This window comes from Alexandromys fortis, unplaced genomic scaffold (assembly GCF_014885135.2).
Source record: "Alexandromys fortis isolate MF-2015 unplaced genomic scaffold, M_Fortis_MF-2015_v1.1 scaffold_96, whole genome shotgun sequence".
Classification (NCBI taxonomy): domain Eukaryota; kingdom Metazoa; phylum Chordata; class Mammalia; order Rodentia; family Cricetidae; genus Alexandromys; species Alexandromys fortis.
This window is the reverse complement of record NW_026068053.1, coordinates 188,684-206,500: the sequence shown is the minus strand read 5'-3', so window position 1 is coordinate 206,500 and position 17,817 is coordinate 188,684. Positions and strand designations below refer to the sequence as shown.

The 17,817-nt window shown below is 39.2% G+C and overlaps 1 protein-coding gene across 1 annotated transcript in view; it reads right to left on the bottom strand.

Moving 5' to 3' along the window:
• Positions 1-17,817, bottom strand: part of Cntnap5 (contactin associated protein family member 5) — a 554,624-nt gene that overhangs the window by 398,688 nt on the left and 138,119 nt on the right. The window contains exon 7 of the mRNA XM_050119741.1: positions 290-396. Within this exon, the coding sequence (XP_049975698.1) occupies positions 290-396 (107 nt within the window). The remainder of the gene's footprint in view (positions 1-289; positions 397-17,817) is intronic.

The following is a 17,817-nucleotide window of genomic DNA, read 5'->3' as shown; positions in this document are numbered from 1 at the left end:
AAAAAAAAGACAACACCATATGTCCCACAGCTTCCCCATATACTTATACCACCATCTCTCTTCTTTTTTAGCATATGTCCAACTTCACTTTGTCCTAATCTCATAAATCCACAAAAAATATATCTTATGTCATTGAATTTTCCATGCATGATTAAGTATTTGAGATACAACATCCTATTCATGCTAAAATGATAAACAATGCCCACACCACACTGAAGAGTCTGGATTCCCCACACTGCATTCCTTGACCTGTGCCCATTTACTGTGGGCACACTGTGTGTGTACTCACAGTCGTGACAGGTGGCGCCTGTGTAACCGGTGTCACTGCAGTTGCAGTCGAAGGTAGTCCAGGATTGGACACAGTGTCCTCCATGTTCACAGTAGTTTGGCAAGCACCTAATGGGAGATAATGCATAATAAACAAACTAATCCAAGACAATTGAAACAGAGTGAAGCAAAAACTTAGGGAGCAGCACTGAAAAACAGATTTGCTAAAGTTCTATAACTGTCAGAATTAAATATGAAAACCATACAGATCTGCCGGTACTTCTGGGTAGTGGGGATCTCAGAGCTGAATTCTACCTCTAGTTAGAGTGTAAAGCTGTTGCACAGGGTTAAACAGAAGTGGAAACACTCTATTGAATGCAGTGTTTATTGTGGTGCACCGTGCAGAAGGGTAATTACTTTATGTTTGAAAGTGTGGAGGCTTTTGAAAGGAAATGAAGAAAGTAACAGTCATGGAGATTACTGTCTGTGTTTCTCTTTGTAAACAGCCAGGAAGCTATCTCAAGCTACAGAAACCAAACCAGGTTTAAAGATTAATGCCTGCCCTGCAATTAACATGCAAAGAAATTCTAGTTTTTCGGAAAGTGCTCAAATAATCCTGCAGACCTTTACTAAGTTTGGTAAGTCAATATAGTGTCCTTTTAACAAAATCTGAGTAAGACACGCCACCTCCCCACCTCCCACTCACCCCATTGCCCCCTAAACCCTGTGGTGATTGCACTGTTTGGACCATTCTCTGCCAACACTCTTCTCGTCTTTTGTATCTTGCCATTACCTTGCCTCTGGAGATCTCCTTTTTTTTTTTTTTTTTTTTTTTTTTTGTGTGTGTGTGTGTGTGTGTGTGTGTGTACCACATCCATGCATTCCTGATGCTGAAAAAAGCCTAAAACGGTTTTTGGATACCCTGGAAGTGAAGTTACAGATGGTATTGTGTGCCACCATGTGAGTGTTGGGAACTGAACCAGGGTCCTCTACAGGAACAGAACATACTTTTAACTGCTGAGTCAACTCTGCAATCCAACATCTGAATGTTTCTTACCCTGAGCTCACCTTTCTCAAGATTTCCATGAAGCTACTTAGTCCATGCCCTTTCACTCTAACTTACCCGGGCCCACCCATGGCATGCCTGTTCCAGGCAGCCAACAAAGTGTTTATTTTTAAATTCCCTTTTCACATGCATTTATTTACTTACTTATTTAGTGTGTGTAAATGTGGTGGCAAGGTGCACGTGGCATGAGGGAGGTGAGGAAGCCAGATGACAACTTGCATGAGTAAATTTCTACCTTCCACCATGTGCATCTCTAGAGTTCAACTCAGGCTGCCAGCTTTGACAGCAAGCACCTGTACCATGTGTCCCACCTACTGCCTCCACAAAGCACTTGCTGATTTAACAACAGAAAGATAAGGAAAGAAATGACAGCAATGTTTTTTCTATGCTTCTTTTAGTTATGATGCCAAGAAAATTACAAATGACCTGATTTTGATGGTGTATACTATGGAATGCAAGATCCCAACATCTGTTATGATCACGACTTCATGCATATGAAGAATGTAAAAGATGAACGGATAAAGCTCTGGTGACCTGCTACACGCAGCACAGCAGCAGATGGACGGAGTGCTGATGACAAGTGCACATTTGGTTTCACTTGTCCTCAGGACCACTTTTCATTCCCATACCCTCTGAGGACTGCTGTAAAGTGTGTTGCATTCTGTGAGATACACCAAGAACTTTCCAGGAAAATAAAGATTTCACGCAGTTTGGCTGGATTTAAGACTCTGTTACATTGAACTAACAGAATCTTAATTTTTTTTCTAGGAAAACCTCCAAGGTTGTGGAAGAAATAAATAGCTTAACCAGTAAAGTATTTGCTTTACAGACATGGGGGCCTGAGGTCAATCACACAGAATCCATGTATATGATGGTACATGCTTGTAATGCCAGTGTTGAGGAGGCACAGGGAGCCAAATCCCTTGTACTCACTGGCTGTCTAAACTAGTCAGTTTGGTGAGTTCCAGATCAGTGAAACATCCTTGTTCAAGGATCCTCATGCAAGGTCAATGGTGCCTGAGGAACAACACTCAAGGGTTTCTGCTGGTCTCCACATACATAGTCACACAAGTGTCTCTGTACATACATCAACACAAAAACCTAGAAGTAAAGTAGGCACGCACACACACACAAACACAAACACACACACTACAGAGTTCTATCTTTATATAAAGACATGAAACCACAATTTTCCTATAGTATACACATTATGTTGTCAGTGCTATATTCTTCATATCCAAAGTAGATATGGAGGGAGAAGGCTTGTGGGAAGCTGTGAGAAATAGTGGCCTCTTTGAGCATAACTTTAATAAGCCTCCCACAGACCTTGCACTAGTGCTAATAAGCTCAATTTAGCACTGCAAATGTAGGCTACAGAGTCATTTGTCTATGGTCACTGAAAGAATCAATGATGTATTTCTGGAAGGGAAAAATGTATTTGGGAAATGGAAAAATCTAATATTCTTAGAATAAGGAGCAAAATGAGTGAGAACATGCCGAGTTGCTTTGCAGCGAGGTGCATTTGGGACCAGTGCACAGAGATTAGAAAAGGTCATCTCAACACATACACTCAATATCAGATTTATAAACACAATTTGCTTATTGAAGAAGGCTGTTTTATGAGCATGATTTACAGATCAAAAAATATTTGCATTAATGTTGTTCTGTTTTTTTTTTTTTCTTCTCTCAGCTTGGAACAAATTCAGTGTTTTTGAATGGAACACTGAAGGAAAGCATGCTAGAGCTGAAAGGGGGAATAAACAGCATGTGTGGATGCTGGTAGTCACAGGCGCAAGGCTATTAATTCAAATTGTCATGAAGTGTAGTTGGGGAGGTACTTCAGTGGGTAAAGTCCTGGTAGTGCAAGTCTGAAGAATTGAGTTCGAATCCCTGACAACCATGTCATAGTAAAGGTAAGACAGGCCACCAGTGATTCTTGTACCCAGGAGGCACAGACAGGGGATCCCCAGGGCAAGTTGACAAGATGGAAAAAAAAGCCGATGGTGGTGTTGAGTGGGAAATTCTGACTCGGGATACAAGGTAGAAGTCAATGAGAGAAGATATCTTGTTTCACCTCTGACCTTTACATGCATTCTCACCTGAAATAAGGTCAATCCACATACAACATTCACAACTGTTGCCACCCCAATTCTCTCTGTGTCACACACACATACATACACACAATTGTAAAAGTTTCAGACAGATGTGACTGTCCAGTCAATATGAATATATAAACTTTCTTTGGCTTTCCAAGCTAGAAGAGTGGGGTCTGACTTACAAAATATGGCAGATAAACCAGGAGACATCTTGTCTATTTGTAAGATCAGAGTACAGAAGAGTTTAAGGAGGTAACAAGAAGAGCTCAAAGAAAGCTTAAAATATGGAAGGGGAAGAAAAAAAACAATAATGATAAAAAATAAAAATATAACTCAAAAATAATCTCCCAATTCAATTATTTTCTGGGGCCAGAGAGATGGCTCTGTCTAGTTGGGAAAGCGTGAGGACCTGATATTGAGTCCCAGAACACAGGTAAAAAAACAATATAGGCCACCTGTGTCCAAAATGTCACCTCTGGGGAGGCAGAGACAAGCATTCTCCTGGTGTTTACTGGCCTTCCAGCAGTATAGGGCCATTTTGTTGCCAGTAATCAGGAACGTTCTCTATATGTAACTTGTCTTTGACAGGGCCTGGCAAATGGCTGATGTGGGAATTCCCTCTGTATGCTGTGATTACCATTAATGAATAAAGAAAACTGGCTTGGCCTGACAGGATAGAATAGAGATAGGAGGGGAAACCTAAACTGAATGCTAGGAGAGAAAAGGTGGAGTCAGGGAGAAGCCATGTAGCCTTGCAGGAGACAGATGCCGGAACTGCCTTTAAGCCACTGCCACATAACGATACACAGATTAATAGAAATGGGCTAAATTAATATGTAAGAGTTAGTCAATAAGAAGCTAGAGCTAATGGGCTAAACAGTGATTTAAATAATATAGTTTGTATATGGTTATTTTGGTTCTGGGCAGCTGGGACGAATAAGTGGCCTCCTCCTGCAGATGGTTAGTCTGGGTGAAAGGAATATGAATACTAAAGGATTTAAGATAGTTCAGGAAAATGCACCTTGCCAGTTTATTCATACTTTGGAAAAGTTCACAGAAGAAATATGAAATTTTGTGTCTTCTCTTAAAATCATATTGCCATGATCAAAACTAGTGGGTGATTACATACCACCAAAGTCCTAGCTTATGCCTTGATTGCTGTGTTTTCTCTTGAATTTCAGACTTACATTTCAGATTTCTAATGGTCAGCTCCACAGAAGACCCTTCAACCTTTGACAACTACACCTGATTTATACATCTGTTGCTGATCTCTGCTTCTAGGGTCCCTCCAGAATTTTCCCTGTCACCTCTAATAATCACAAGTTTCCTAACAAGTCAGAGTCATTTCAGAAGATAGAACTTCAATTGAGAAAACTCCTCAATCTATTTGTCTTGTAGGTAAATCAGTGGTGTATTTTCTCAGTAAACAATTGATATGAAAGGGCTGAGCACACTGTGGACTGTTCTACCTTAGAAAAGGGCTCCTGGATTATAGGATGAAAAATCAGATGGAGAAATCCTTGGGCAGCAAGCCAGTAAGCAGAATTCCCTTATGGTCTTTGCTTCTACTACTATTCCTGCCTCCCAGTTCCTACCCTGTTTGAGTTCCCGCCTTGGATTCCTTCAATGGACTGCAACCAATAAACCAACTAAATCCATTCTTCCCCAGATTGCCTTTGGTTATTGTGTTCTTCTGCAGCAGGAGAAAAAAAATACAACACTTTTTGATAGTTGCAGCCTCCTTACCTCAAAGCCGTTACTGGTGATGTGAACAAGTTCTACAAATCCTACTCTCTGTAACTCTGGAGACTGTTTGATCTGACCACTTTTTCCTGACTCCCTGATGTCAATCACTAGGATCTCTCACATGAACAGCTGAGGTTATCAGAGAACTTACACCCTTGACATCCCTGATTATTTACTACTCAAAGACAGAAGATGCTTTATTGACTTGAAGGCCAAGACATTCCAATCATCTTCAGCGGATCTGTGTTCTTCAACCAAACAATGCTGAAAATTACAAATGGGTTCTAGTGACCTACACTGTGCTCACTTAACTCCTCAAACACCTCTGTTTGTTATATCTTTTCTATGTCCTCTCCAGCCCTGTTGATATCCTGGTTGTCCCTAAAGTATATTGTGGATGATCCATTGTCAGACTATGTATGATTGCTACTGCACAGGTAATTCTTCTAGATATTTAGACCCATTCCTGACCTTCTTGTGTCTGCCCCAGTTTTACCTTTTCAGTGAGGACTCTACCATATTGCTATTTAAAATTGTAATGTGTTACCACTTACTACATCCAGTCTTCTTTCACTGCCCCATTTTTATCTCCAAAAACTTCTTTTGTGTTCAATATTTGTTATTTACTTAGTGGTTTATTTTTATCTTAAGTGTGTCTGTGTGTGTGTGTGTGTGTGTGTGTGTGTGTTTGGGCATGACTGTAGTTGCCTGGTGAAGCAATAATAGGGTGCTTCATCCCTTGGTTGGTTACTTACAGGGAGTTGTGTGATGTTTTATATAAGTACTGGGAAGAGCAGCATGAAATCTTAACTTCTAAGCCATCTCTCTATTTCCTATACTTCCTTTTGTTCGTTTTTTTTGTCATTTCTTTTCTCCACTCTCCTCCTTCCTATCTCACCCATTCTCTTTCTTTCTGTGCCAGCACATATGGTGGATGCATGTGAATGTGAACAAACACATGTGGAGAGGAAATGGTGATAATCTTGACTGCTGATCTTCCATAGGTGCTGTCAGTTGTGAGCTGTTTGTTTTTCTACTTTTCAATCTCTCTATGCCCTCTATTGAATGTGATATGGGATTCCCCTCTGTATTCTGTGATATGTTTCATTACCATTGGTTAATAAAGAAGCTATTTTGGCCTATGGCAGGACAAAGTAAAGCCAGGTGAAAAATTTGAACAGAGATGTATAGAAAGAGTAGGCGAAGTTGAGGAGAGACTATGTATCTGCTGAAGTTGAAGGATGCCAGAACCTTACTGGTAAACCACACCCTAGGGGCAAAACACAGATTAATAGATATGTGTTAATTTAAGATTTAAGAGCTAGCTAGAAATACATCTAAGCCATCAGCAAAACAGTATTGTAATTAATACAGTTTTTGTGTGATTATTTGAGTCTAGGCAGCTGGAAAATTAAAGCACACTCTCCATGTGTGTGTGTGTGTGTGTGTGTGTGTGTGTGTGTGTGTGTGTGTGTGAGTGGTTTGTTTATTTCATTGGTTGGTGATTGAATGGTTTGGGGTTTCCTTTTTCCACTTTTGTTGTACTGTTTTGATTTTGAGACATGGTCTTTCATTAGCTAAGAACTCATCCAGTAAGTCAAGTTATTTAGCCTGTGATCACCAGATATCTACCTTTCTCTACCTCCCCAATGCTTACATTATAAGTGAGTACCATCATATCTGGCTTATTTTATGACCAAACTCAAGTCCTCATGCTTGCAAGGCAAACACTTTACCCTCTGAGCCATCTCTCCAACTCTCATTCACTTTTCTCTCTCACTCTGGAGACTGTGCCTATCTGTGCACGATGTTTAGAATGTGTTTTGTCTGCACCCTTTGTTAAATAACCCAAGATCCACAAAGCACTGCTTGTTGTCTATATCACTGCTATGATTTGGATTTTGTGTTGATGTCCCCCAGTGCTTTGTCCTTAAAGTGGTGAAACTAGGAGGTGGTAAAACTGTGGGATGGGGCTTGGTGGGATCTCGGGTCTTTGGGAATGCATTTTTAGGAGGTAGCTCTCACTTAGCGCCTTAGTTCTCAGGGAAATACTGTTGTAGTAGGAGCAGAGTCAGCCCGTTCCTGCTTCAACCGTACTCACTTGCTAGCTTTTCCATGTGCTCACGCATTGCTATCTACCCCATGAGTAGATGCAGCCAAGGGAAAGCTCACATTGAGGCACCTGGACTTGTCACCTCAAAATCTACTACGTAAACCTTTTCTACATTCGTAGCATATATGTTGGTTATTTCATTATGATAATCATTATGATAAGGCAAAACTAGATTAATACATTCACAAACATCTCCAAATAGTAAAGCAGTAAGCATTTAACAAATGATTATTTCATTGATTCTTTTTCCTGTTTTTTTTTTTTTTTCCAGTTCACTGACTGTTTTCAGATGGTGTCACATTTATGTGGGTTGGCTTTGAAACTGTTAAGCATTTGAGAATGACATCAAATTTCTTTGTTTCCAGCCATCAGGCTTAGTTTATGTGGGACAGGAAAGTGAACAATAGGTTTTATACATGTTAGTTTTATACACTTGCAACTTAGCTACATCCCAGCCAAGGATAGATGATGCTGACGGGGTGAATGAACACGTATTTCAGGTAAGTGAGAGCTACCTGAACTGCCTTCTTTAGAGTTGGGCCTTGCCAGTAAGACACAGTGTAGCCAGCTTCTCCTCCACCTACCAGCCTGCTCCTGAGTCACACAGGAGAATGAGAATGGAAAGCTGAAAAGTGAAGAGATGGTACTATAAAGTACAAAGAGCTTTGACCAAGATATCAGACAGACTGAAATGAGGAAAGACTCATTTTGTTCATGGTTTCAACAGATTAGGTCTCTTGCTGAGTGTCTGCACTGTGTACAATATCAGGGTGGCAGGAGCCTGGTAGCACTGAAGATTCCTCAGTTCATGGTAACCAGGAATCAAAGGGCACAGTGGGGGCTGGGGAGATGGCTCAGGGTCTTGCCATGAAAGCGTGAGGATCTGCACTTGAATCCTGGGAACCCATGTAAAATACAAGCATAACCATATACACATCTGTAACTTAGCCCTACAAGGGTAGAGTCAGGAGGACCACTGAGGCTTGCTGACTGCCAGCCCAGCTCTGCGTTCAGTGAGAGACTGAAGCCTGCTTAAAGAAACAGTGTGGAGACTGATAGAGAGAAGGATACCCAATGTTTTTCTCTGGCTCATACCTGTATATGCATAGGGGTATAAACTCCCATACACATGTACTCATTCACCGTACATATCTATGTACATGCACAAAAACAATGGAAGGAAGCATGGAATGAATTTATCTGAGAAGAGAAGCTGGGTCTACATGACTTCTACTTTGTGGTGTTTAGGGATGCAGATAGAGAATCCCTGGCTTTGACTGCTCTGGCAATTGAATTGTGGTGTTGGGCCCCAACCACCTTTATTCTCTACGTAATTTAAGATAGTGGTCCCAAACTGGATTTGAAGTAGAATATATGCATATGAGGAAAATTGAAGCTTCTTTGGAGTAAGTATCTAGCAATACTGATAAAATCTGTGTATAATATTTGTTTTAAAAATAAACATTTTTTGCCAGGTATGGTGGTGCACATCTTTAATCCCAGCACTGCAGAAGCAGAGACAGGCTTCATAATTTCAAGGCCAGCCTGGTCTACAGAGCAAGTTAGGACTAGAACAGCTAAGATGGTGACACAAAGAAATCCTTTCTTGAAAACAGCAATGACAATGACAAAATTGCATTATTCCATGTCTTTCCCAGGAGGTCTCAATCCACTTGGGTGTATCTCACTTTCTACCATTTTCTGGGAGACCACACCCATGTTCTTGGGTGCACCTCACTTTTTTCTGAGAGATTCTCCTTTTCATAATTCTTATGTAATTTGCCTATATTAAGTTCCTATTTCACTTTACAAATGACATTTATATTTTAGCAATGTAAACTGTGCTGTGAACTTTGACTTACCCCTTTATCTTTCCTTAAATCTCATAATCTTTAATCAAATATTCAATGATAGATAACCAGAAAATCCTAATTGTTTTTAAAGCAAATGTTATTTTTTGTCTGACCTTCTCAAGTATTTCCACAGAGATCACTGGATATTGGCTTTCTCAAAGTTTTATCCTGTCAATATACTCTAAATGAAAACTTGGCATGTGTTTGCAATCACAAGAGTGATTTGGCCTTGATAGTGTTGTTTTCCATTCTATAGATGAAAAATATAAAACCTAGACGATGGCAAAATAGCAGCCCCATAGTTAAGCCTATAAGCTTCCATGCCTGAGACTACCATGAACATTTTCTTTCTCCCTTTACCTAGGTCAGAGGCTCATCTTGAAATTGAACTCCATGTGTATATACTAGGGCATCACTCTTCCAAAAAAGAAAGGAGAAAACTCTTCATAGAGATTGTTAGGATTTTACTGATAGTAAACGAAGCTATCAAAATAGATTCTTTAAAGATATTTTAGAAGCTGGGTCAATAGTTCAGTAGGAAAACTATTTTTTTTGTTATGTTTGTTGCTTTTTTTTACTCCTAGAAAGCCCGCCACCCAACTCCCAAATAAATACACAGTTATTCTTACTTATGAATGCCTAGCCATAGCTTACTTGTTTCTAGCCAGTTTTTCTAATTTAAATTAGTACATTTCTCTTTACCTACATTTTTGCCTCTGGTTTTTTCTACCTTTTATATTCCCTATATCTTTCATTCCGTCTAACTCCATGTCTGGTTGTGTGGCTGGGCACCTGGCTCCTGGCACCCTCTTCTCCTTATCCGTTTCTCACTAGTCTCTCCTCTCTCTTCTCTTAAGCCTAGATTTCTCCTCCTATTCTTTTTCTCTGCCTGGCAGCACTGACTGTTCTTTTTTCTGCCTTAGCTATTGACCATTCAGTTCTTTATTAAACCAAGGTGTTTTAGGCAGCCAAAGTAACACAGCTTTACAGAGTTAAACAAATGTGACATAAAAGAATACATCACATCTTTGTATCATTAAACAAATACTCCAGAGCATAAATAAATGCAAAACATCTTAAACTAATATTCCACAAAAGGAAACTGTCATGCAAATCAGGACCTGAATTCAATAATCCTCCAAACCTACTAAAACAGTAAAATACTGCAGGCATGTTGGCACACATTGGTAATCTCAGTACTGGGCAGGTGCAGATAGGGGTATCACTGAGGCTTTCAGGACAGCTACCTTCACCTGACCTTCAAGGTCCAGGTCCCAATTATGGCATATCTCAAAAAAAAAAAAAATGGAATGACACCTACCATTATCTCTCTGGCCTCCACCACATGCAGATGAATACACACACACACACATACACACACACAGACACTTGTACATATATGTGCACATGTACATAAATGTATATACACAAAATCTTGTTACAAAGGAGTTTTTAACCATAAAATGGCTTAAATGGGAACAAACAAAATTATATGTTTAAAAATACTTATGCACTTATGTATTTTATAAAATGATAACAAACAAACAATTCTATGAATTCCTTAATTCGGGAAATTCAGATTGCAATTTTATTTTCACTTGTCCTTTTTTACTAATTTGTGAAATCCTTAAAATACAATTAACAAAAGGCAGCCCCTTCCATATTCCTTAGTTTTCCACTTTCCAGGTGGCAGAGGTTTTCTGTGTTTTATCTGAGTTGATATAGTTTATTCCTTGTCCTTAACACTAATATAAAAGACATTAAACCCACTAGACTGCCTACTTTCTGAAGAGCAGTACAAGTAATTGCAGGTCATATGAAGAAGCTGTTAAACCTGAAGTTATCAGTGTTGAAACTATACACAATGCTGTTGCTAGTCATTTAAGAGGCTCATAAGAGTTCTTTATATTCAGCAATAAAAAAATACTTCTGGAGTTCTACTAAATGCTAGACCACTAGCTATCAATATCCTCCAAGTAGATGAAGATCTATTTAACATGCCTCTATGTTCTCTGGACGTCTTTTCAAGTGATTCACTGTGGACAGTGTAAGGCATTGAGTGAGGACCCTATGAAAACGGCAGGTCCTTCCCCAGGGCCATGATGAGCATCCTGCTCAATCCTGCTCAAGCTTTTATTAATTAACATGTTAAACACGTTCCTTATGAATGAATCTGTTTTATTTAAGATATTTCTCAACTTAGTATCATTGTCAAATAACCAGACATAGTATTAATATTTGGGAGTGAAGAAAAGTATGTTACTAAAAGAAATAAAATCCTATGTGAGTCTTCCTGGGCCAGGAGCTTCTTGTGACATAGTATGCACCATTCTGAAACTGAACTAGAATTAATGATTTTAAATATAAAAGCAAGCATTAATTTTAATTAAACACATTCGCAACAGATAATAATAGAATTACGACTCAGAATCAGTCGTTAATGTCTGGAAAACTCTAAAGTAGGGTCTTATACTGCCAACAAACTCATAATGTAATAACTATTAACAATGCTTTCAATCTTCATATTTTATACCTCATGTATAACAATGAATATGCCATATTTTCTTTCTGGAAATGTCACATCTCTAAAATAAGAAATAAGACTTTTCTCTTGTATTAAGACAGAAATCAAACTTTAAAAACCTTTACATAATTATTTTCCATTTTTAATTTATGATGATATGCCCTTATTTTTATTCTTGCAATTTTCAATTTAATATGTGTGAGTAGACTGACTTAGATCTTAAAATAAAATATTTCTAAGACAGAAGATTACTGAAGTTAAATTATCTTTTTGTAATTAAAATTTATTCACATATACAATGTACCATCAATGTTAAAAATTGATGTATTCATAAAATAAGTAGAATGTAATTTAAATGAATTTTGAAATATCCAGAGGTGTGTACTTAAATAAGTGAGACATTAAATGGTTTAAAGTTCTTTAGACCTGCTCAAGACAGCCTACTCGATCTAGGAATATGTTTATCTGTGTGTATGTATGGGGACAATTCGATTTTTAAAAAAATGTTGTTTTGAATTCCTTGCTTTTAAGAAATTCAACTTTACATTATAAGTTGGTGGTTATTTGTGCATGTATGCATGGGGGGAGGTGTGTGTGCACCTGTGTGCAAGCTGTGGAGGACTGAAAAGAACTCCACATAGCATTCTTCAGACACCAGCCATCATGTTTGCTTTGGTTTATTTGTTGTTAGTTTACAGCTATTTACTTTTATTTATTTTATTTTCTCTCTGGCCTAGAGCTTGCCAAATAGGTTGGCCAGGCAGTGAGCACCAGTGTTCAATCTAGCTGTTTCCCCAGAGCTGGGCTTACAAGTACAAGTCACCTAACCTGACATTTTACACATGGATCCCAAGTAGTAAGTTCAGGGCTCTGTACTTAGAAGGCAAGTGTATTACCAACTGAGCCAGTCCTCAACATTCCCTCTTTTTTTTCTAATTTAATTTCAGATATCAAGTAATCTTATAATCAGTTTTGTTAAATTCTGGTCACTAGGGATATAAACCAATCTTTCAGTCAACAGTGACTAAAGGAAATAATTCTCTATTTCCCCCTAAATTCTCTCTCTCTCCTCCATTTTGTATTAGCTAATCTTCTACGACCCATGATGTTCACATCCTTTTGATCCATATTTTGTAATGGGATTTTCTTGTTTTAGGGCAAAGATGTATTCATTTATTTTCTTTTGAGTAACTACTAAAGAATCTCCTTATAGATTTAATATTTATCCACCATTTTCTTTTCTATCTCTGCTATCAGAAGCTACTACAGAGATCTATGCAATTCTGTGACACAGGAAAAGTGCACTCTCACACAAATTGCATAAGGTCTCACTATGAAACTCCAACTGACCTGGAACTTGCGATGCAGACAAAATTAGATTTAAACTCACAGATGTCCATCTGCCTGCACCTTCCTTGTGCTGTGACTATAATCATGTACCACTGCACTAGGCTTAATATCACTTTTAAAATGAGAAGGGAACTTTACTAATCATTTGTTCTGCACATAAACACCACCCTTTATGTGTCCAAACCTACCACAGCAGCACCCACCTGGTTCCTGCTTCTGATACTGAATCTTGTTCTTGCCGTAACTGAGGGGTAACTCTGCCCTTCCTATTCTTTCTGCACAACTGTAAGCCAGACACCATGTGCCAGCCTTTTGTCACTGTGACAAAATACTCCAGGTAAACACTTAAAGGAGGAAAATATATTTTGTTTTTTGTTTCTGTCCATCATCATGATTTCTGTCCATTATGGTGACATGGTGAGAGAGTGAGCAGAGAAACTCATATCAGGGCAGCCAAGAAGCAAACGGAGGGATATATGGAGACAAGATCCAATCCCAAGGACACACTTCAGGTACTCTATTGTTCTCAAACTAAACTTTATCTCTTAAAGTCACTCATAGAAGACTAACCAATCAATACAACAGTCATTTGGGGCAACCTCTCATCTAAATTGTGAGATCTCAGAACAAATTCTTTTGTGTATCCAGAAACTTTGAAGTCGTTTTACAATTTCTCTACCTCTGATCCTTTTAACATCTTTGTGAGCTGCTGTTGGCATTGTACCATTTTCAAAGCATAGATTGTATGCATCTTGAAATAATGGTCCAGAAATATTTATGTATACATACAAAATCATCTACAAGATTACAAGGATAGTAATTTTAAAATGTAAAAGTATAATTAATAACTAACATGGAAATACAACCATTTTTGGATGAAGAAATGACAGTACACATTCATGTATAATACTGAGGCAGCTAAAATGCAGAGTTGTAAAGGATGGGGAAGTCTCTCAATGGACAACATGCTAGAAAGTGAAACACAATATGTAAGGCTGGGGAGATAGCTCAGTAGGCATCATGATGGTAAGTAAAACACCCTCCATTGGGTTTTACCCAGTAGACAAGATCCCTTGCAAAGGTCTGAGTTCACTAGAACAATGTCAAAAGCCAAGATGCCTGAGCTCACCTGTAACCCCAGCACTGGAAGTTGGGGGCAAAGACAAGTGGATTTTTATTAACTTAGCCTGCCAACTTAGCTTAAACATAAAGCTTCTGGTTTAGTAAGAGACCCTATCTCATAGCAATAAGGCAGACGGTAATAGAGAAAGACACTCATATCCTGCTTTGGCCACCAACTACAATCCCATGGGCGTAGGCATCCACACACCCATACACATGTTTTACATATACATTATGCAAAGTAAATGTGAAGCTTTGCCATTATGATCACTGTTGCTTTTTAGAAAAAAATTAAGACCTGGTGGTTTTATTTTTAATGGTGGTTAAGTGTGAAAACAGAATCAGGTTTCTGATTTATTATTGTACTATTGAGAATTGAACCTAGGACCTCACACATGCTAGGCAAGAACTAGCTATTTTCCTTGTCCTAAAAAGACTAGAATTGCCTGCGTCTGGAAGTCATGTTTTGCCTCACAACAGGAACTCTGATGGGAGTTTATCCTTAGACCATGGAATAAACACTGTAGAATGGATTTGCATAAATTAAGATGAAGCCAGAATCACCAGTGACAGAATGCTGACAGGCAAGCCTTGTATACGTAGAGAGTCATTGGCTGAAACATCTTTACACAGTACAACTGTATTTTGTTTGTGTGTATATTTTTATATGTATGTGGTATGTATATCTGTGTGTATGGGTTTTTGCTTGTGTGAGAGCACATGTTGGTAGCGTGTGTGTGTTTGAATACATGAGTATGTACATGTGCAAGCATGTGAGGGCTAGCAGTGACCTCTCTTGTTGTCTCTCATTGTTATCTCATTGAGTCAGGGTCTCTCAATTGAACCTAGACCTGGCTAATTTGGATAGTCTAGCTAGGCATCTTTCATCAAGAATCCATTGCTTCTGCTTCTTACATGCTGGTATCACACATGGTCTGTCATACTCACCTGACATTTACATGGGTACAGGGATCTTCATCCTTGTGTGGCAAGAGATTTACAGAGTAAGCAAACTTTTCAGTACTTTTAAAAAGAATTGTTATCAGACAAGAGTAAAGAGAAACACTTCCATGTAAGAAATGGTCTCAGTCTAAAGATGGAACCCAATTAGACCAAACAAAGATAAAGGAATGTGGTGTATTGCCTGAACAGAAAGGTATTAAAACTGCATGACAGCCAGCATTTCAGTGACCTGCCAGGTAGCATCTGGGGTTATTGCCCGGGCTCAGCTCCCATAGCAACCAGAGACTGTACAGTGGAGACTTTCTTTATATAAACCCCCAAGGCCTAGTGGGTCTTCTCATTTTCACCTAGAGTAAGGCTTTTGTGTTCACTCTGCTTCTTTCTCTGACTCTACAAGTAAAATTAAATAGGTGAGGAATGAAGCCCATCTGGTAATACACTCCTAATGACCTCCATTCGTTATAATCCTCTATTGATCCAGGAAGAATTTAAAAGTCACTTGTAAACATTAACATAAAATGCTCCTCTGTCTAAAGAAATAAGCACAGTGGTTAAGACTGTGTCCAGGTGTCTGTCCTATAGAGTAGCCATTCATACAGATGTGCTGTTACTAGAAGCCTACTCCTCCAAAGTCCTCACTTTGAACCCATCTAAAGAAAGCCACTGGTTAAAGAGTAAATCACAATAAGATCTCTCACTATACTTCTAGAGAATCAGAAGGAAATGTTTTCTTACTGTTAACCCCCGACTCCACTTGTTCAGTTCTCATAATAGATGAGATGGGCAGGACCACTGTTGTTAGGCATCTCAGTTTCCAAAAGTTCAGACAACTGATGCTCTACAAGCCTTACTTCATTTTTAAAACTATGTTTATGCATGTGTGACTGTGATCATGCACCTAGAAGCTTAGGTACTGGAGATGGCTAGAAGGAGGTGTTGAAAGCCCTAGTGCAATAGTTCAATGAGCTGTTCAATAGGGATACTGGGAGCAAAACTCAGGTCTCCTACAAAATCAGTAAGTGTTTTTAACTACTGAGCACCTCTCCAAACCCAGAGCAATACTCTGTAGATTATTCGGCATGTATGTATATTTTATGTTCCCCCCTTTAAGAATTCATATTCCTTCCCCATGCATTGAATGTCAGTTTCAGTTTCTATATGTGCTCCTTAGAGACCAAAGAACAAAACATTTCAATAGTCTTCAAAAGGCAAGCTGATTAATGTAAGCTGTTTAATGATGCTCATACATTAAAATCAGCTAGGTTGCCTTCCTTTGTCTGTTCTCTTTAATTAGCAGCCAACTGCATTGATCTTGTTTTGGTCAGATAGCTTTTTCACAAAAGCTTTTGAAACCCATTTCTGTGCCTCTCCAGTCCACCTATTACCATAATCCCATTTTACCCCCACGGTTGGGTCTTCATTATAATTGAATGTGTTGTAATTACAGCAGATGCAGACGTAAAGGAATTAAGTGAATAAAAAACAACGTGTCAGAAGTCAGTCCCCTAAATTTTCCAGGGTCTGGCTCACCACAGAGAGTCCCACTGTGAGTTGTCTCTGGGGAAATCCTTAGCTAACAACGGACATGTGGTGGTGGTCAAATGAGCCTGCAAGCTCATCAGTGATGCTGCAACAGCCCTGGAGATGAGATTGCTGGTCCTCAAAGATGAACCTTAGATGAAGGCAAAATGCACCCCCTTCACTGCAAGCTGACTACCACTGAGCTGCACCTCCCTGCTCCCCAAGCTGAATATCTAAAGTTCAGAATTTTGCACTGTCCAGGACTTTTTGAAGAGCTCCTCTTCAAAGCAGAGAACATTCAAGGGCAGCATTATTTTTGACAGTATTTCATATCTGTTAACAAGAGAAGCAGGAGAAGAACAAAAACTATTCTTTTTAAGATAGGAAAGTAAGTTGGGTTACTTTATGTAGATGTGGTAGGGAAAGGGGATCCACACCTCAATCTGAATGAATACCCAAGCTCAGTGTCATTCACACAATTAACAGCATTTGGTTGATGCACTTCTTCCTCCCCAGCTACAAGCCACAAACTCTAGGAATCTCAACATGAAATAAACTATACTTAGAATGAAAGTCAGATCCTAATCTAGTGGCTTGACATTCTCAGGTTGAATTCCCATCATGTCCAGAATCACCCTACAACCTGAGAATAAAATGGGAGAAAATAGGCTAGTGTGTGTGTGTGTGTGTGTGTGTATGTGTGTGTGTGTGTGTGTGTGTGTGTGTGTGTGTGTGTAAGATGTTATGGATCCGTTGGAGCTGAAGTTGCAAGCAATTGTGAATCCCCTGAAGTGGATGTTTGGAACAGAACATTGGAAGAACAGCAAGTGGAGATGGGTTCACTTTCCTGCAAACATTTCTAAATTCCTACATACAACTACATAATGTGGGAGACATTCTCTGTGAACTTGGGTTTGGATTCTGGACTGAACAAAAAGAAGAAAGTGAGCTGAGTACCAGCATCCATCTCTCCTTTTGCTTCATTGTCCTGATACCATGCCTTCCTAGACAGCACAGGATCATAAAATCAGAAGCCTGAACAAATCCTTATTTATTTATTTACTTATTTATGATTTCTGCCTCCTCCCCGTCACCGCCTCCCCTTTCCCTCCTCCTCCCCCAATCAAGTCCCCCTCCCGCGTCAGCCCAAAGAGCAATCAGGGTTCTCTGCCCTGTGGGAAGTCCAAGGACCACCC